General features: G+C 42.3%; 1 protein-coding gene across 1 annotated transcript in view; it reads left to right on the top strand.

Moving 5' to 3' along the window:
* dnah5l (dynein, axonemal, heavy chain 5 like) overlaps positions 1-20,723 on the top strand; it is a 132,037-nt gene that overhangs the window by 79,034 nt on the left and 32,280 nt on the right. The window contains exons 53-70 of the mRNA XM_030123886.1: positions 1,740-1,844; positions 1,925-2,092; positions 5,068-5,274; positions 7,613-7,705; positions 7,780-8,016; positions 9,242-9,307; positions 9,475-9,615; positions 9,698-9,829; positions 9,925-10,035; positions 11,520-11,674; positions 14,161-14,282; positions 14,363-14,592; positions 16,462-16,620; positions 16,702-16,858; positions 18,525-18,670; positions 18,855-18,989; positions 20,114-20,215; positions 20,355-20,468. Of these exons, the coding sequence (XP_029979746.1) occupies positions 1,740-1,844; positions 1,925-2,092; positions 5,068-5,274; positions 7,613-7,705; positions 7,780-8,016; positions 9,242-9,307; positions 9,475-9,615; positions 9,698-9,829; positions 9,925-10,035; positions 11,520-11,674; positions 14,161-14,282; positions 14,363-14,592; positions 16,462-16,620; positions 16,702-16,858; positions 18,525-18,670; positions 18,855-18,989; positions 20,114-20,215; positions 20,355-20,468 (2,580 nt within the window). The remainder of the gene's footprint in view (positions 1-1,739; positions 1,845-1,924; positions 2,093-5,067; positions 5,275-7,612; positions 7,706-7,779; positions 8,017-9,241; positions 9,308-9,474; positions 9,616-9,697; positions 9,830-9,924; positions 10,036-11,519; positions 11,675-14,160; positions 14,283-14,362; positions 14,593-16,461; positions 16,621-16,701; positions 16,859-18,524; positions 18,671-18,854; positions 18,990-20,113; positions 20,216-20,354; positions 20,469-20,723) is intronic.

The following is a 20,723-nucleotide window of genomic DNA, read 5'->3' on the forward strand; positions in this document are numbered from 1 at the left end:
TGTGGGAAGCGAAGGCTCGTGTAGCCGCCTGACAGCGCCAGCTGGAACAGACATGATCAGGAATGGCAGGAGCTCCCCTCCTTCTCTGCATATTCCTCCAGACGTTTCCACGTTTCCGTGTGTTGTTGCGACAAAATTCCGAAGATGCCCGAGTGATGTCCCGGGTCAGTTTGTAAACACATGGTTTGTTTCTGGTGGATGACACTTTGAAATTGTTCACCGTAACGCAAGAGATTCAGGTGAGTAATGACAGACAGACTTACAGATTCATGATACTGAGGATATGACTGAGGTTTGACACATTTAATGAAAAACTGGTCACGAAAGTCTCCCGCACCTTTAAAATAAGGTGTCAATTTCTCCAGAATGTAAATGTCCTGTACAATGCCCATCCATTCTTCCCTTGTGGGTGCTTCAGGCTTTAACCACTTTCTACTGATAGTCTTTTTACTTGCTGTCAAAAGCATTAACAACAGTTTTTTTTTATCTTTCAGAGTCCAGTCCTCAAAGGAAATTTCTCCTAAATACAGGGCTTCACATTTACAAGGAATTTTTTCTGTAAAAATGTTATTCAAATTTTCACACAGCTGTTCCCAAAATGGCTTGATCACTGGACAACTCAAGAAAATATGACACTGTTAACCTTCCTGTATCTGGATGAGCATATCATGCACACTTTGCACCTCCTGTCATAAAAGGTCATATGTTTCACACAAGTCACATTTCTTTTATTTATATACACATATAAACTGCAGAATTAGTGTCAAGCCTCTAGATACTACATTACCCATAAGCCCGAGCTGCTGTTGCTGTAGTAATGAAGCTGAAGAGACTTGATTAACCTTCCGGTATCCAGATGAGCATATTATGCACACTTTGCCCTTCATGTTGTAAAAGGTCAGAATTCAAAAGTTGTTCATTTTCGCATGATTTTTAAAATTGTGATCCATTCACTAAAATCATCCCACAGTAAACAGTGTTACATTCCTATGCTACCACCCGTCTACCAAGTGAGTACAAAATGCACACTGACACATTCTAGTATTCAACATTTGACCTACAGTAAAAACAAAAATTATAATGGATATGAACCAATGCTGGTGTTAATTGCTGACATATGACAGGATGAAAAAAAAAAAGAAAATAACTGATACAATTTATATGTAGAATATTGGGCGGGGGGTTGGGGGTGGGGTGGTTTTTGCATCACAAAATACGGTTTGTTTACATTACAAACATGGCATTTAAAGGTTTAAAAATATGACAGTTATTGAGTATTTGGAATTTTTGTTTATGGCTCAAGTTGCTAAAATACAAAAAATGTAAAAACGTCCCAAACCACCTGTATGAAAAACATTTAGACAGTATGACGACACTGCACTGACTGCACTTTTAGTGGTTAAAGGACCCTTATGGGCGGGATAACAGAGGGATAAATGTGTCTGTTACATGATTTAGATCTGAGGGTTTTTTTTTTTAAGTTTCAGGTACATTAGAGCAGCTGTTGTTGGTTGAGATGCAGATTGTTTTCCACCGCAGGCAAGAAAAGACGCAGGACAGAATGTTGTTTTGTGTATTTGTCCAGAGCCCTCGTATGACTGTGTTTGTTTGTGACAGTTTCCTGTCGGTCGTTCGCATCCAGAATTCAGGATGTTGTGTTCCAGTCCTTCTGTCCGTCCATCCTGTTACAGTTGAAGTTCCCCATCTGAGGATATCAGGGACATGTTCTGTGTTTCCAGGATCAGGGTTTGTCACTGGACCTGCCCCAGACCCAGGACCAGGACCAGACCATCTTTGAGTTCACCGTCAGCGACCAGGGCCAGTGGGAGCACTGGTCCAATAAGGTCTGAGCCCAGTCCAGTGTCAGTCTGTGTGTCAGCTGTTCTGTGCTGCAGCTCCTTTTGACCTACATGTGAACATTCAGGTCCCGGAGTACGTCTACCCTAAAGACCACGTCCCAGACTACTCATCCATCCTGGTCCCCAACGTGGACAACGTGAGGACGGACTTCCTGATGCAGACCATCCTGAAGCAGAGGAAGGCTGTGCTGCTGATCGGAGAACAGGGAACGGCCAAGACCGTCATGATCCAGGTCTCACATGGATATGACAAGCAACCACCTGCGGACCTCCCGGGGTCCTGGTGGACGTTACTTATCGAATAATATCTCCTTATTTGTTTTAACTGTGTAAACTTCCATCCTCCTGTAGCTGAAGCACAAAAACAATCCACACCTGTGTCTATCCATCACCTAATTATGAAATGTGACCCATCACAAGTAGTGATGCACGGGTCGGGTGTTTGTTTTTCTTTAAACTTTATTTATAGAACTTTTCAACATTTACAGAACCTTTCATTTAACAAGCATAACATCCATAACTTCAAGCAATGTATTCATGATACAGTGACTGACACCGGACACGACAAACAAACAGAACCCAAGGAAAATAAAAAAAGGCAATACAAACAAGACACGCATAAAAACAGTCAAGACAGTGCATTCTGGTACCGTTAAAGGAGGAAAGAAAATAAAATAAAAAAAAAAAAAAAAACAGCTCAATAACAATATAAACACCTAAAATGTTTTTACAGTTCCAGGCCAGGTAACATAATTCACACAGTGTAAAAGAGGCTCCCATATTTTATAAAATGAATTGATAGAGTTATTTAGAGTGTGCCTAATTTTTTCTAACTTTATGTTGAGCATGATGTCTGTGATCCAATGGTCGTGTGTTGGAGGTGATGAGTCCTTCCATTGGAACAGAATGGTACGCCTAGCTAACAAAGATGCAAAGGCCACAACTTTTTGTAGGTTAGCTGAAGGAACTGAGTCACCTGTGCATGAAATAAGACCAAAAACAGCAGGAAGGGGAGATGGCTGAATACGGCACCCATAAGCCTTGGAAATGAAATCAAAAAAAGAGTTCCAGAAGGGGTCAGTTTGGAGCAGGACCATAGCATGTGGTCTGTTGTTGCTGGGACCTGCTTGCATCTGTCACAGATAGGGTTTATGTCAGGGAATATTTTTGTAAGTTTAACTTTAGAGAAGTGCAATCTATGTCAAATCTTGAATTAAGGAATGTCGTGAACAAATGGAAGAAGAATGGACCCTAAGAAGCACCATGTCCCGCTCCTTGTCTGAGAGTGGCATGGTCGGGTGTTTTTTCAACCCACGGGTCCTGCTTTTGTGGAATTATTTGACCCGCCCCGCAAATAAAGTGGCATTCTTTTGACCTGACTCGCAGCACTGATCCATGTATCAGTAATGGCCTGCCTGTTGTCGCCCCCTAGTGGTATGACAATGTAACTAAAACCAGACTAGAACAAGTCCAAAGACGCAGAAATCACAATCAGAATATTTTATTAATTCCAGGGGAAATTATTGTGTTACAGTTGCTCCATGCAAATATAATTAAAGTAGCTGGAAAGAAATTATCAATACTATTAAAAAACAGAGAGTATATATGTAGACATATGTATATAAAGCTGTAAATATTCATATATACGTAGTTCTAAATATATTTAATACACACACAATTAGAGCAACAATTTGTATAATATGTATGTACTGTTGTGTGCAATTTTGATTATGTGGTTATGAGGTGGAATTAAATATCAAACAAATAATAAATGAACAAAGCAGAGGGCATAAAACGTGCAGGTATTTCTATCATAAAATCCTTTTCATATGATTTATTATGTAGTAACATTTTAGGTCTGGACGATACACCCAAAAATATGATCATGATGAATGTCAAATGATTTATTTATTTCTGGTTTAAAGGCTCATTGTTGTTTTTCTGAGTGAAATTGGAAGAAACCAGACAGGTATTCATGGATTTTAAATTATTGATAGAGGGCACATAAATAATGTAAAAGACACTGTATGAAGATGAAACCCATAGAAAACACTCCTGTAGACTCTGATTTACAGCCTATTTTATTCACTTCATTTTGATTTAGTGATGAAAATTAAACCATAGGCATAAAATGTGTGTCAGTCATGTTCAATGTAATTATTATGATCGTGGTTTAGACCAGGGCTCTCAAACACATTCAGCCTGATTTGATCTGCAGTGGGCCGGACCAGTAAAATAATAGCATAATAACCTATAAATAATGACAACTCCAAATTTTTGTCTTTGTTTTAGTGCTAAAAAAAACCCTTTAATTATGAAAATACTTACTTTTATAAACTATCCAAACAAAAAAGATGTGAATAACCTGAAAAAATGAAATTTCTTTAGAAAAATAAGTGCAGTTTTAACAATATTATACTTCAACTTCTCATTAGTACATGTGCATTCTGGATCAGATCTACAAAGACACTAAACACTGAGGAACAGGAAGAAAATGATTAGAATTGTGCTTAATTTTCTGTAGACATTTCAGGTTGTTCATATTTGTTCAGGTTATTCACGTTTTATTGTTACAGGATAGTTTGTAAATGTAAACATTTTCATAATTTAATGTTATTTTTTTCATTAAGACAAACATTTGAAGTTGTCATTATTTATAGAAGATATAGTGTAATATTATTTTTTTGACATCAAACCGAGAAGAAAATATGGCGTCGTTCTTTTTTGTCGGTTCTTCAGCTGTTATTTTTTGACTGTAGATCAGATTGGTCTGTATGTGGAACCTGAACTAAAATGAGTTGCACAGCCTTGACTGGAATTTTTGCACTTTGCAAATTCATCCCACTGGCCGGATTGGAACCTTTGGCGGGACGCATTTGGGCCCCGGGCCGCATGTTTGAGACCCCTGGTTTAGACCAAAGTAAAACGTGTAGCTGTAATTTGGCTGAATCCATGTAAAAACCCTTGTAACTCATGTCCAGTCGATCAGTAAAAGTGACTGAAATGGATGATTTCCCACCAGACGGGAGATAAATGTCTTCCACAGACTGTAAAGGTCCAGGGTCTGCTCTGGTCGGTTGTGATAATCTGATCTCCAGCTCCAAACATCAGCAGTTCTTCAGTCGATGCTGTTCACAGACAGAAAACACAGATCCTGTCGGTCTGGAGTTTGAACACTAACCCGGTTCATGTGTGGCGTCCCCTGCAGGGCTACACCAGTAAACTGGACCCAGAGGTCCACCTCAGCAAGACCCTCAACTTCTCTTCAGCGACGCTGCCCGGAATGTTCCAGAGAACCATCGAGAGCTACATCGACAAACGCGTGGGCGCCACCTACGGGCCGCCGGCGGGACGCAGGATGACGGTGTTCATCGATGACATCAACATGCCCGTGATCAACGAGTGGGGAGACCAGGTGGGGTCACGCATCACACACTTACACATTTACGCTGTTCTGGACGGTCACGTCCCTCATTGTGTCCTCACACACTCACTCCCAGGAATGTGCAGTAACCCTGGAGAATGGGAGTTATGTGCAATAAGCCGTGCAATAACCCTCTGTTCTTCTAATAACAATGCATTTATGTATTTTTACATGAGTTCATTGATAGACATACTGGTAATATTGTTACTTCTTTTAATGTGTCTATTGTTATTTTACGTCTATTTTTATTTTTATTCTACTTTTAGTTGTATTCTTATTTTACTTTTGGTAAAATTTTATATTTTATTTTATTTTAGTATCTTATTTTTAGTTTTTGTAATTTATATTTGCACTATTTGTATTATCTGACATATTGATATTTTATTAAGCTGTTTGGAGCCTGAGATTTTTTTTCTTTTTTCAAAAAATGTTCAGTTTTGATAACCAAGATTTCAAAACACTGTGGTTTCATTCAGTTATGTTTCTTGTCGCAATATTGCAACTTTGGTACTTAAAGGGTTAGTATTGTTGCACTGACTGGAGTGGCATTGAACGCAATGACAAAAAAGGATATTCTATTCTATTCTGTTCTCTCACTCAGTTCATCCAGATCAAATCCGTCACATCCCACCATTTCCCCATCACTTCAGGTGTGCCCCAGGGGTCTGTACTGGTGCCCCTCCTCTTTATCATCTACCTCCTTCCCCTTGGCAATATATTCCGGAAATACAATATCAACTTTCACTGTTATGCAGATGACACCCAGCTCTCCCTCACCTGCAAACCCACCTCCACCCCCCACCCTCCTCCCTCACTGACTGCTTGGCAGACATAAAATCCTGGTTCACTTCCAATTTTCTCAAACTAAACAGTGACAAAAATGAGGTTCTCCTCGTTGGCTCAAAATCCACTTTATCCAAAACCAACAACTTTTCCTTCACCACTGACAACTCCACGGTCTCCCCTTCCCCACAGGTTCACAGTCTGGGGGTCATCCTCCACAGTACTCTGTCTTTTCAATCCCACATCAATAACATCACTTGGTCTGCATACTTCCACCTACGTAACATTAAGCGCCTCTGCCCCTCCCTCACCCCCCCCCCCCCCATACCACTGCTGTCCTTGTTCACAGTCTGTCACCTCTGGTCTGGATTACTGGAACTCTCTCCTCTTTGGTCTCACACACAAATCCCTCCATAAACTTCAATTAGTTCAGAACTCTGCTGCTCACATCATCACCAGGACCCCCTCCCCTCACCAAGACCCCCTCCACTCACCAGGACCCCCTCACCAGGACCCCCTCCCCTCACCAGGACCCCCTCACCAGGACCCCCTCACCAGGACCCCCTCCACTCACCAGGACCCCCTCCACTCACCAGGACCCCCGCACCAGGACCTCCTCCCCTCACCAGGACCCCCTCCCCTCACCAGGACCCCCTCCCCTCACCAGGACCCCTCTCCACTCACCAGGACCCCCTCCACTCACCAGGACCCCCTCCACTCACCAGGACCCCCTCCACTCACCAGGACCCTCTCCCCTCACCAGGACCCCCTCCACTCACCAGGACCCCCTCACCAGGACCCCCTCCACTCACCAGGACCCCCTCCCCTCACCAGGACCCCCTCACCAGGACCCCCTCCACTCACCAGGACCCCCCTCCACTCACCAGGACCCCCTCCCCTCACCAGGACCCCCCTCCCCTCACCAGGACCCCCCTCCACTCACCACATCACTCCAGTCCTCCAACAGCTCCACTGGCTCCCGGTTCAGTTCCGGATTGAATTTAAAATCCTTCTAATGACATTCAAGGCCATCCATAACCCCGCCCCTCCATAACCCCGCCCCTCCATATCTGTCTGACCTCCATGTTGCCCCTCCCTCTCGTACCCTCAGATCTTCCTCCTTCATCCCCCTCACTGTTCCCTCTGCCCGTCTCACCACCATGTGGACCAGATCATTCATTGGCTCTGCTCTCAGACTCTGGAACTCCTTTTGCCACCGGATCTCAGAAACACCACTTCACTTCCTCTCTTCAAATCCAGACTCAAACCCATCTGTTTAGGACCTCTTTCTCTTTGTGAACACAATTGCATTGTCCAATTTTTTTAACCTGCCTTTTATGTTTTACTCTGCTTTATTGCTTGTTTTATACTCTCCTGTTTTACTGTTTTACTGTACGGTGTCCTTGAGTGCCAAGAAAGGCGCCTATAAATAAAATGTATGATTATTATTCTATTCTATTCTAAATACTGTGATGTGAAGGCCGACCTCAGTGTCACTAAATATTCCCTAATGATGTTTGCTTTGACTCCGCCCCCTGTCTTCCAGATAACCAATGAGATTGTGCGTCAGCTGATGGAGCAAGGGGGTTTCTACAGTCTGGATCGTCCAGGAGAGTTCACCACCGTGGTTGACGTTCAGGTAACCAGCGCCTCCCATCACACGGACCGCCGGTAAACGGACACAGAATAATGCACACATTAACCCTTTACCAGCTGGTGGCGGCCATGATCCACCCGGGCGGCGGCCGTAACGACATCCCCCAGCGTCTGAAGAGGCAGTTCTCCATCTTCAACTGCACGCTGCCCTCCAACTCCTCCATCGATAAGATCTTTGGCACCGTGGCCCAGGGGTACTTCTGCTCAGAGAGAGGCTTCGCTCCTGAGGTGTGTCGGCTCGCCGCCGCCCTCGTCCCCACCACCCGACGGGTGTGGCAGAACATCAAGGCCAAGGTGGAGTATTCACTGACCTGGTAACGTCTACACGGGTGTAGAACAACTGACTCCTAATCCAAACAACGGCAAATAAACACAGACACTTTAGAATGGAAAGTGTAGATTGTACAGCTGTTGGAACACACACACACACACACACACAGGACAATGACACCACACACTTTATACATATTTACTGTACTGGAGAACACAGGCCTTGAACAGCCTACACATTTCTGTTAACACTGGTCTGGCATTAGTGTGTGTGTAGTGTTTTTTTTGTACTTGATCCATTTTATATTTACCTTTTTATTCTTGACTGTTCTTATTATTGATGTGTGTATTTATTCTGGACACTTTACAGAACAGAAAGCCAACATTTGATTTGCACTGTACAGTGGTACTTTTGTAATGACAGTAAAACCTGGAGTATTCTATTCTATTGTCTTCTGTGCTATTGTGTTCTGTTCTATTGTGTCCTATTCTATTCTGTTCCATTGTGTCTTATTCTATTCTATTCTGTTCTATTCTATAGGGTCCTATTCTATTCTATTCTACTCTGTTCTATTGGGTCCTACTCTATTCTATTCTATTCTATTCTATTGTGTCCTATTCTATTCTGTTCTATTGTGTTTTATTCTATTCTATTCTATTCTGTTCTATTCTATTCTATTCTATTCTACTCTGTTCTATTGGGTCCTATTCTATTCTATTCTATTCTATTCTATTGTGTCCTATTCTATTCTATTCTATTCTATTGTGTCCTATTCTATTCTGTTCTATTCTATTGTGTCCTATTCTATTCTATTCTATTGTGTCCTATTCTATTCTATTCTATTCTATTCTATTTTATTCTATTCTATTCTATTGTGTCCTATTCTATTTTATTCTATTCTATTCTATTGTGTCCTATTCTATTCTATTCTATTCTATTCTATTCTATTCTATTGTGTCCTATTCTATTTTATTCTATTCTATTCTATTGTGTCCTATTCTATTTTATTCTATTCTATTCTATTGTGTCCTATTCTATTTTATTCTATTCTATTCTATTGTGTCCTATTCTATTTTATTCTATTCTATTGTGTCCTATTCTATTCTATTGTGTCCTATTCTATTCTATTCTATTCTATTCTATTCTATTGTGTCCTATTCTATTCTATTCTACTCTGTTCTATTGGGTCCTGCTCTATTCTATTCCTAGACTGTACATCTTTTCCATGTAATACTCTGTTTTTCTCAGATGTTACCGTCTCCTGCTAAGTTTCACTACATCTTCAACCTGAGAGACCTGAGCAGAATCTGGCAGGTAAATAAATAAATAAAGTAGTTGTAAAACCACGTCAGACACTCAGTTTTCCGTGCTACAGTAAACACACCTCAGATGGGAAACCCTCCATTTCTCTGCTGTTTGTCATTTGTCGGTTCTTCTTCTGTTCGATGGTGTTTGGTCTGATTTGGCGTGGGTGTTTTCAGGGCATCCTAACGGTGCAGTCGGAGGTCTGCGATTCGCCGCCGATCCTCTCCGCTCTGTTTCACCACGAATGCAGCAGAGTGATCTCAGACCGCTTCATCAGCAACAGCGACAGGGAAACTTTCAGTCGCATCATGGAGAAGGTGGGCGCGTAGTCCCCTTCACTGCGTTTCCCTTCAGTTTCTTCTCACTGTCGGCTTTAACGAGCTGTTTATATGTTTGCAGATCACAGCAGAGGATCATGGGAAGACCCTGACTGAGCACGCTCAGTGGAACAGCTGCTTCGTGGACTTCCTGCGCGACGCTCCTGAGGCGACGGGCGATGAACCTGAAGATGTGGAACTGGAAGCTCCGAAAGTCAGCGCTGTTACATGGTTTTTTAAAAACATTGTATTTGTTTTTGACATATTAATACGTGTGAAATTCAAAACCCACTGTGATTTGATTGACAGCTGTATGAGCCAATTCCACCGCTGGACGCGCTGGCTGAGCGGCTGTCAGTTTTCCAGCTGCAGTACAATGAGGCGGTGAGGGGCGGAGCCATGGACCTCGTCTTCTTCAAGGTCATTTATTCTATCAGTTTTATCAGTTTCAACGTTTGGACAAAGTATGAAACATATTTTCCACCAGACAAATAAGGAACACATACTGCATTACATTAGTACAGGTTTGGGTGTGTGTACAGTAGATTTACACACTTGTGTTAGTACAGGTTTGGGTGTGTGTACAGTAGATTTACACACTTGTGTTAGTACAGGTTTGGGTGTGTGTACAGTAGATTTACACACTTGTGTTAGTACAGGTTTGGGTGTGTGTACAGTAGATTTACACACTTGTGTTAGTACAGGTTTGGGTGTGTGTACAGTAGATTTACACACTTGTGTTAGTCCAGGTTTGGGTGTGTGTACAGTAGATTTACACACTTGTGTTAGTCCAGGTTTGGGTGTGTGTACAGTAGATTTATACAGTATTTATTACTTTATTTACTTTCCCTCGTTTATGTTACATGTGCTTCATTTTCCAAACAGGCTTTAGTTTAATGGATCTGAGGTAAATTATTCATTAGTTTTATTTTACACCATTGTGTGTCTTCACAACATCCAGACTAATTTAAATCGAATCGAATAGAATAGAATAGAATAGAATAGAATAGAATAGAATAGAATAGAATAGAATAGAGTCGGATAGAATAGAAAAGTGTAGAATAGTGTAGAATATTGTAGAGTAGAATAACATAGAATAGCACAGAATTGAGTAGAATAGAATATAATAGCTTAGAATTGTATAGAATATAGTAGAATAGTATAGAATAGAATATAGTAGAGTAGAATAGTTTAGAATATAGTAGAGTAGAATGGCATAGAATAGAATAGAATAGAATAGAATAGAATAGAATAGAATAGAATAGAACAGAGTAGCATAGAATATAGTCGAGTAGAATGGCATGGAATAGAGTAGAATAGAGTAGAGTAGTATAGAATAGAATAGGATAGAATAGAATAGAATAGAATAGAATAGAATAGAATAGAATAGAATAGAATAGAATAGAACAGAATAGAATAGAACAGAATAGGTCTTCATTGTCATTGTTACAGGAACAATGAAATCAGTTGATCAGCTCTTTTTCTGTTTAGCAGCAAAAACACTTAAAGTGTAAAAAGACTGTATAAACAAATATCCCTGTATAAAAAACCTCTATTGATTGTATAAATATATAACACAAAATGACATAAAATATATGAAGAATATACAAAACTACAGAGAACTACTCAAACACAGAAAAACTCAACCATACCACACGTATCACATTTAGCAGCTCTGTTTGTGTTTAGCAGCAAATGCTTCAAGTGCAAAAAGAAATGCCATATATAAAACCACTGCACAAAATGATACAGAAAAACAATGACAATATTCAAAAATATACCAAAAAGTGAATGAAACAGTCAAAGGTAGAAAAGACGAGACGCTGGACGAACATCAGATGACATCAGACATCATCAACACAACCACATGACAGTGATGCGTCTGTGTCTGGGTTCTCCCGCAGGACGCCATGACACACCTGATGCGGATCTCCCGGATCCTGCGGACCCCTCTGGGGAACGCCCTCCTGGTCGGGGTGGGCGGGTCCGGGAAGCAGAGTCTGACCCGTCTGGCGTCGTTCATCGCAGGATACCAGACGTTCCAGATCACCCTGACCAGGTCTGAGGCTTCCTGCTGGCATCTCACCGCTCCATTAACACTCTGACACCGGGTTCAACCGTCAACTTATGTCAGAATGGGGTTTAAAAACCGTTTTCAGACCTTTATGCATCACCAACTCCAATTCTTCTGACTGGAATCAATATAGAGACAACTTATATTTCACATTAACCCTTACAGACCCAAACGTCCACCTTTAACCTAAACCATCTACTGATCTAAACTGTTTAATCCCTGTTGATCCACTAATCCTAACAGTCCATGTCAATAATTGGTGTCACATACAGTTCTTCATCTTTTCATGGTCATCAGATATGACCCATTTGGACGTTCAGAGGCTCTGTAGTTACCGTGGAAACACCGTCATCTTCTACAACATTGATTCACCAGTAAAACTCATGGAGTTGGATCAGTGCCAGTGGATGGACACACTGGGTTTATGTTCAGTTCATTAGGGGTTTGACTGAAAAAGTCACTTTTTTCCGGTTTTCTCTGTTTTTTTTTTCTTTTCTAATAACCCTCAAATGTAATCTCAGCATGATGATTAAAGTACATGATCAGTAATATAAAAAATGGAAAATACTTGAATTTCACTGAAAAAAAAAAATCCAAGATAGAGAGGATAATATTATGATGGTGATAAATCACTTAAGGAAGGTTAAATAGACAGAAAACATAATTTAGGAACTGCCACAAAAGTAGCACTGGGTCTTTAAGGGTTTAAATACATGATAACTTTTATTCACCCTTAGATGCATGAGTGGGTCAAAATGACCCCGTCAGGTCGTTTTATTGTAATATCTTTGTCATGAAAATGTGTTATTGTTTCATATTTTAGGTACTCCTCAGAAAACATGTTATTGACGTCATGCCATTAAATGTTTTAACTAGGACTGGGTATCATGGCCAATTTCCTTAATCGATTCGATTTCGATTCATAAGCTTCTGAATCGATTAATTGTGATTTGATTCGATTTGATTCAGTGTTAACTGATTGATTCGGATTCATTTAGTGACACCAAAGTACAATTATGAGTTGTAACTTGATTATTTGACTACTGCAGCTATGCAACACAGAATCAATACTGATTTTAGAAAGGAAATAAATCTGACATTTCAGCAGAAAACAGTAGAATCTGCTCTGAAATAATGAACACAAACGTGTTTAATGAACAGACTCAAACATGTGTTTAATGAACAGACTCAAACATGTGTTTAATGAACAGACTCAAACATGTGTTTAATGAATAGACTCAAACATGTGTTTAACGAACAGACTCAAACGTGTGTTTAACGAACAGACTCAAACGTGTGTTTAACGAACAGACTCAAACGTGTGTTTAACGAACAGACTCAAACGTGTGTTTAACGAACAGACTCAAACGTGTGTTTAACGAACACACACAAACATGTCCATGTTTCTCCAGTGGATCAGATCAGACTTCTTCTTCTTTCCTCTGTTTTATTCCTGCTGTTTCCAGCCTTAAGGCTCATTACTGTCACCCTGGGGCACTGACACCAGTTTGCCCCCCCGAAACAGACTCATGTTGGGCCCTTGGTACAAGAAACTCACTGGAGGGGGAGGGTGGGCAGAGCTTCGTGATTTCAGCGTTACTATTCCTCTAACTCCACCCTCAGCCACAGGTGATCCAAGTTAATATTTCTAGAACAGCGGGCTTCTGCGACCCACCTCTGCCGGCCAGTTCCCCCACACTACAGGTTCCAGTTTGAGGCCAGAAGGACCTCCCACTGAGGGGTTTACCCCACCCTTCCTCCCACTGAGGGGTTTACCCCACCCTTCCTCCCACTGAGGGGTTTTCCCCACCCTTCCTCCCACTGAGGGGTTTTCCACACCCTTCCTCCCACTGAGGGGTTTACCCCACCCTTCCTCCCACTGAGGGGTTTTCCACACCCTTCCTCCCACTGAGGGGTTTACCCCACCCTTCCTCCCACTGAGGGGTTTTCCACACCCTTTCTCCCACTGAGGGGTTTTCCACACCCTTCCTCCGTGTCCCTCCCACACCAGAACCGTCACAAGCACAACCAAGACTCCGTGAGGGGCTCACAAGACGGAGCCGGCCGCGCTTCCGCATCGGCGGTTTCCGGGTCATTTACTCGTGGTCTCGCTCTGAAAAATCGATCTCATCCGCCATTAATCAGTTACACAAAATTTAAAAAAAATTGATCCAAAATCGATTAAACCAATTTTTTTTACCCGTCCCTAGTTTTAACTTACCTACGTTATACATTTTATGAAGTTTTAGTTTGTTTGTTTACTGTAAGCTTCCATAGGTGGGTCAAAATGACCTGCATTCATTTACAATGGAATTACATCTAAACCTTTGATTCATTCAGCAGCAAAACCAGAAGACTCAGTCAAACACTCACTCAAAAATGACAAAAGTGTCATAAACACACACAGATTTTAACACGGGTCATTTTAACCCACTTATGTCCGTCCATCATGTTCACTCCCGTGTCTCCAGGTCGTATGGATGCTCGAACCTGCTGGAGGACCTGAAGGCTTTGTACCGCATCGCCGGTCAGCAGGGAAAAGGCGTCACCTTCCTGTTCACGGACAACGACATCAAAGACGAGGCTTTCCTGGGTGAGCTTTAAATCCAGACTGGACACGATGCCTTCGCTGTCCCGTAGGTCGTCTCCTGTTTGACTCCGCCTCTTCTTCAGAGTATATGAACAACGTCCTGGCCAGCGGCGAAGTTTCCAACCTGTTTGCTCGTGACGAACTGGACGACATCACGCAGGATCTGATCCCCGTCATGAAGAAACAGCACCCCCGCCGACCCCCGACCCCAGAAAACCTCTACGACTACTTCCTGTCCAGAGTTCGCAGTAACCTACATGTCGTCCTCTGCTTCTCACCTGTTGGCGAGAAATTCCGCACCAGAGCCTTAAAGGTCAGAAACCAGCTCAGTAAATCACATGTTCATATTTAGAGCTTTGTTCTCACTCACACTGATTAAATGAACGCTTTTAGGACCGTCGTGTCTCTGGCGCCACAATTTAGTGTCATTCAAATTATTGTGACTCATGAACAGTTTGCAATATTGGCACATCATCTGTTAGCTTAGATCAGGTTCTTTCTATTGGTCTATAACTCTTTAGGGTAGAGGCCTGCAGTGGCTGAGGGGGAGGGGTGGAATTGGGTGGAGCAGAGAGCAGCAGAGTGCAGTCAGTGAGAGAGACATGGGAGATTTTTATTACTTTTAGCAGCAGTTTTAGCGAGGTTTTAACTGTGTTTTAGTGATGAATTCATGTAAATAATTGTATATAATAGTTATAGTGTTGTTATGGGGTGTTTTTGTGGAGTTTTCTTTTTTCACTGTTTTTCTGGTTTGTGTCGTACATTGGTAGTTGTATTTTGGCTGCAAATGTATAAATTTATTGAATTGAAAAATCTTTAATGTCCCTGAAGGGCAATTTAATTTGCAGCAGAAGTGTACCTGTCTCACATATCACCAAAATAATCAGTCTCACATAGTACAATAAATGCAATAAATACAGTTTTTTAAAAAAAGGCATCATAGTTAATGGTACATTGTTCCTGACAAGCTCATTTACAGGCTATTTCAAAACTTAACGGTAGATGGGACAAATGATATTTGTACATATGTGTAAATCTCTGTGCAGATCTCTCCAGTTCATACACAGATGCAGCGTGTGTGTTTGAATCAAATGATGGATGTTTTTGTCAGTGAAATGAAGGGTTCTGTCTACAACTAGACAGAAAGTGAACACAGACTATCAACAGGATCCAAATGACACCAAAGAACCAAAAAGAAGAAGAACATGGACACACAATGATCTAGACAAACTCAAATATTTGAACACATGGAAAACAGAGGAAAGTTTCAATTTACAATTGGTTTTTCATAATAAATATGAAGTTCAAACCCGTTTTTTTTTTTTATAACACCCTGTTTTAAGCATTTATTACATATAATAATGATAATTATTGGACAGATATTGAAAGTTAAGTTCTTCCTGGAAAAAGATGCAAAAGAATAAGAAAGAAACATTTTCTGACACTTATTGCAAAAACAACATAAACAAGTGTTCAGAAAATGCAAACCTCCCCCTTCACCCCGAACGCTGTGCATGTGTGGATCCACTCTTTTTGTTTGAATCCAACAGTTTCCAGGTTGTTCCATACACAGAAACAGTTGAACCTGGTCCCAGTCATGTGTCTGTCCAATTAGATTCAATTCACACCAATATTAGTTGAGTTCTAATTTTAAATGTGTGGGAAATGGGATTTTCAGTGTTCAGTGTAAATGTCCACAGAGTCCACATTCCACAGTGGATGTGGACAATTTAGTTCCACATACAAGAGATTGTTCTAAGCTACAGGTGGATCCAACTGGAGGAGAATCGGAGTCGTTTGGAATTTTGGATGAATTTTGGAAAATGTCTCAGTGATGACAGATGGAAAACTGTAGATGCTGTGACCTTGCTGTGACCTTGAACTTTGTCCTACTGGGACCAAAATGGACTGGGCTGGTCCCAGGGCCTAGGCCTATCTGTGGGGAAGATCTGGGAAAGATGGGTGGAAGAGTTTTACACTAAAGATGAAAACAAACAAACAAACAAACACAAACAAACCAAACAAACATACAAAGCAAAGTGATCACAATGCCTCCTGTCAGAGGGAATAAATCTAGGCCTTTCGTAATATTAGTCTTTGTAGGTTAATGCTGTCACATGACCAGACACATGAGTGAATGGACAGAATGGATTAAATGTGACCATGTGACCTTTGACCTCAGTTCCCGGGCCTGATCTCTGGCTGCACCGTGGACTGGTTCCAGCGCTGGCCTCGGGACGCCCTGGTGGCCGTCTCGCAGCACTTCCTGTCTCAGTACCAGGATCTGCGCTGCTCGGACGACGTGAAGCAGAGCATGGTGGTTACCATGGGAACTTTCCAGGTAGACCTCACCACCCTGTGACCATCTGCGTGTTCTTAATATGTTCACGGTGCTGATCACGTGACCCCATCTGCCCCTCAGGACCTGGTGGCGGAGAAATGCTCCGAGTACTTTGAGCGTTTTCGGCGTCAGACGTTTGTGACCCCGAGATCCTACCTGTCCTTCATCAACAGCTACAAGATCATCTACAGCGAGAAGATCGCTCATGTGGGGACGCTGGCAGAACGCATGAAGACCGGTAACACACGGACACAGCAGACGTGTTTTCACCGCAGGAACTTGGAGGTACAAGGGGGACGGGGGTCAGTGTATACGAACGTCCCCCCACTTGGCTGCCGTGTCTGCACTGCAGATTAATTAATTAGTTGTGATCATTGCACGACCGATTTGGCCCTAGAGTCCAAGCAGTGGCTGCACATCTGCGTCGGTCCACCTATAAATTACTCTTTTGATTAAAAAATCCATCGATATCCCAATTCCTAATATTTACTACTCGTCGTCTGCAGGGCTTTAACCCATAAGGTACTTATGTGGCAGTTTCCAAAGGAATTTTTCTTTAGATTTAACCTTCCTTAAGTGATTTATCACCATTTATTATAATATTATCCTCTGTATTATGTGTTTTTTCAGTGAAAATCAGGTATTTTCCAATATTTAATCCACTGATCATGTAGATATTCATTAAAGCTCAGAGTAAATTCAAAGGTTATTCAAAGGATTCAAAGGAGTTTATTTATTATTCCATCACAGAGAAAGAACAAAACTAGTTACTGAGGACCCGTATTAGCCATAGCAATATAGAATAAATAACTAATAAATAAATGAATACATTAAAATCGACTGAAATCTAAGGCTAATTTAAAAAATAAAGTAAAATACACGTCTAAAATTTGGCTTTAAAATACCTACATAAAATAATGGCACATTTACAGCCCTAACCTAACCTAAACACAGTACACACTGAAGTCCAGAACAAAAACAGGAGAGTGAAGTGCAAGGTGCAAAGAGGCTTGTGCAAGAGCGAGTGAGTGGCTCTGCAGAGCAGTGCAATAAGCTGCAGTTTATTATATCAGAAACACAGAAAACTGAAGAAAAAGTGACTTTTTCAGCAAATCTCTCATTAACTGAATACAAACCCAATGTGTCCATCCACTGTCATTGATCCAACTCCATGGATGTTTTTTGAGGAGTACCTAAAATATGAAATAATAACACATTTTCATGACAAAGATACATTACAATAAAACAACCTGACGGGGTCATTTTCACCCACTCATGCATCTAAGGGTGAATAAAAGTTATCATGTATTTGATCCCTTAAAGACCCAGTGCTACTTTTGTGGCAGTTCCTAAATTATGTTTTCTGTCTATTTAACCTTCCTTAAGTGATTTATCACCATCATAATATTATCCTCTCTATCTTGGATTTTTTTTTTTTTTTCAGTGAAATTCATTAGGATTAGTGGATCAACAGGTATTGAACAGTTTAGATCAGTAGATGGTTTAGGTTAAAGGTGGATATTTGGGTCGTTAAGGGTTAAAAATGCCACTTGTTTCCTTTCCTGCTCTGAGTCTACCCAGTCAGCATCCAGTAAACCTTTAAGCTCCGCCCAGGGGTTTTCAGGGCCGTCTGGAGTACCTACCCTGAAACAGGGACTCGGTTAGACCCGTAAAGGTTCCTGTAATTTGATCCGGGGGGGTGGGCGGTTCCTACAATGGAAACTCGCATCAATGGCCCCGCCCCCATAACCCTACCCCGAATATTCCTGCGGTGGAAATGCGCCTAATCATGTGACCATCAGAACTGAGCAGAACTGTTGACAGCGGATCGGACATCAAAATGACATCCTGTTACCTGGACGAGTGTGTCATGTGTTTTTGGTCCATAATGTGTCGTCGTTTAGGTCTGAGTAAACTGATGGAGGCGGAGCAGTCGGTGTCTGAGCTCTCAGAACAGCTGGTCGTGAAGGAAAAGGAGCTCGCTGTCGCCTCTGAGAAGGCAGACGTGGTCCTGCAGGAGGTCAGGGTCAAAGCCCAGGCTGCAGAGAAGGTGCAGAAACAAAACCCCCACCTCAGGATTTCCCACAGTGTAGTCAGTTCAGTGTGAATGATCGCATGGACACTAAATGTGGAGCGTCCTGTCTGATGCACATGATGTGGGAGGGTCAAAGGTCGTAACCAGCCGTGTGTGTGTGTGTGTGTGTGTGTGTGTGTGTGTGTGTGTGTGTGTTCAGGTGAAGCAGCAGGTGCAGAAGGTGAAGGACAAAGCCCAGATCATCGTGGATGAGATAGAAGTCGATAAAGCAATGGCAGAATCCAAACTGGAGGCAGCCAAACCAGCGCTGGCGGCAGCAGAGGAGGCACTACAGGTACACTTTTACACAGACAGAAGGCAGTGGGTCGACCCCTGACCTCTGACCCTTGACAACTGACCTTTGACCTCTGACCCCTGACCACTGACCACGTGGTGAAGTCCCTGAACATATCAAACCCCAGTAAATCTGATGACTGGGAGTAATCAGATAATTGTAATCGTCGGAGCTGATGTGTTTACATGCACATGCACTGCTGTTAGTTTTACTGTATTTTATTTTTATTCTTTTTATCTCACCGGCCAATGGGCCATGGGTCACTGGGAAGTCCAGCATCGTCTTTGTCACCTTCATCTTTGTCAACAATTTCTTCATCCATCCATCCATCCATCCATCCATGCCAGCCCAGAGACATGGTCTCTCCAGCGTTTCCTAGGTCTTCCCTAAGGTCTCCTCCAAGGTCTCCTCCAGGCAGGGCATGTCCGGAACACCTCCTCAGTGAGGTGTCTGAAACAGATGTGTGATCCACCTCAGCTGGCCCCTCTGGATGTGAAGGAACAGCGGCTCTACTCCGAGCTCCTCCCCCCGTCTCTAAGGGTGGACCCAGCCCCACTACGGAGGAAACTCATTTCGACCGCTTGTATCTGGAATCTTGTCCTTTCAGTCATGACCCTTCAAACATCTTCTCTGAAACTGCTGCTTGGATTCATTTAAAAATTTTACATGAATCTTCTTTGTGACAATGTCTACAAAGTTTGTTCGCAGTTTTGAAAAATTTTGGATTTTTCAATTTTGTAATCCTCCAGTGAAAGTCCCACCCACTTCTGTTGTTAGATTGATGTGCATCCAGACCACAGGACTGGAACATAGAACAGAAGCTGACAGCCTCACACATTCAACTGGGACTGATTCACATCGAACAGGACACTGACGGACAGGGACACTGGAACGTTTTTTTTTTTTTTTACTAGTTTTATCGTATCTTGTATTTTTGCCTTTATCTTTTTGTGCAGCACTTTGGCCACTTAGCGTTGTTTTGAATGTGCTTTAGAAATAAACTGTCCTGGAGAAATAAAAGCTGGACTTTTGCAAAGTTCTTCAGAAACATATGAGATTAGTCCCAGTGTTTATTGATGTGTTCTCTGGCTCTGTTTGTCTGTCTGTAAAATGTTCCCGCTCAGACCATCAAACCGGCCGACATCGCCACCGTCAGGAAGCTGCAGAAGCCTCCACACCTCATCATGAGGATCATGGACGCCGTGCTGCTGCTGTTCCAGAGGAAGGTAACTCCGCCTTCGCAAACCCGCCTCACGGGTCATCGCGTCTTCTGTTTTCACCTTGAATTGCCTTGTTGCTGAAATGTGCTATACAAATAAACTTGCCTTGCCTTGCCTTTCACACCCGTTTTCATTTTCCTGTCAGATCGACCTGGTGACCCCGGACCCCGAGAGGCCGTGTCCGAAGCCGTCGTGGTCCGAGGCCATGAAGCTGATGCAGAACTCGGCCTTCCTCAGCATGTTGCTCAACTTCAGCAAGGTCACAATCCGGTCCCCTTTTAACCACACCATCAGCCGCTGAACAAAGATAGAAAGCACCAACGGCGTGATGGGAAACTCCCCTCTGATTTCATCACCTGCTCTGCTAGTATAGTCTGTCAGTTGTTAAGCTGCGGATTAGTGAAGCTGGCATCCGTCGTCTGTGTGTTTATAGCTGGAAAAACCCTGAAGTGTCAGCGTGTCTGTCCATCTGTCTGTCCATCTGTCTGTCACTAGAAGGCCTCATGTCAATCTA

This window comes from Sphaeramia orbicularis, chromosome 20, assembly GCF_902148855.1.
Source record: "Sphaeramia orbicularis chromosome 20, fSphaOr1.1, whole genome shotgun sequence".
In the NCBI taxonomy this organism is placed as follows: Eukaryota; Metazoa; Chordata; class Actinopteri; order Kurtiformes; family Apogonidae; genus Sphaeramia; species Sphaeramia orbicularis.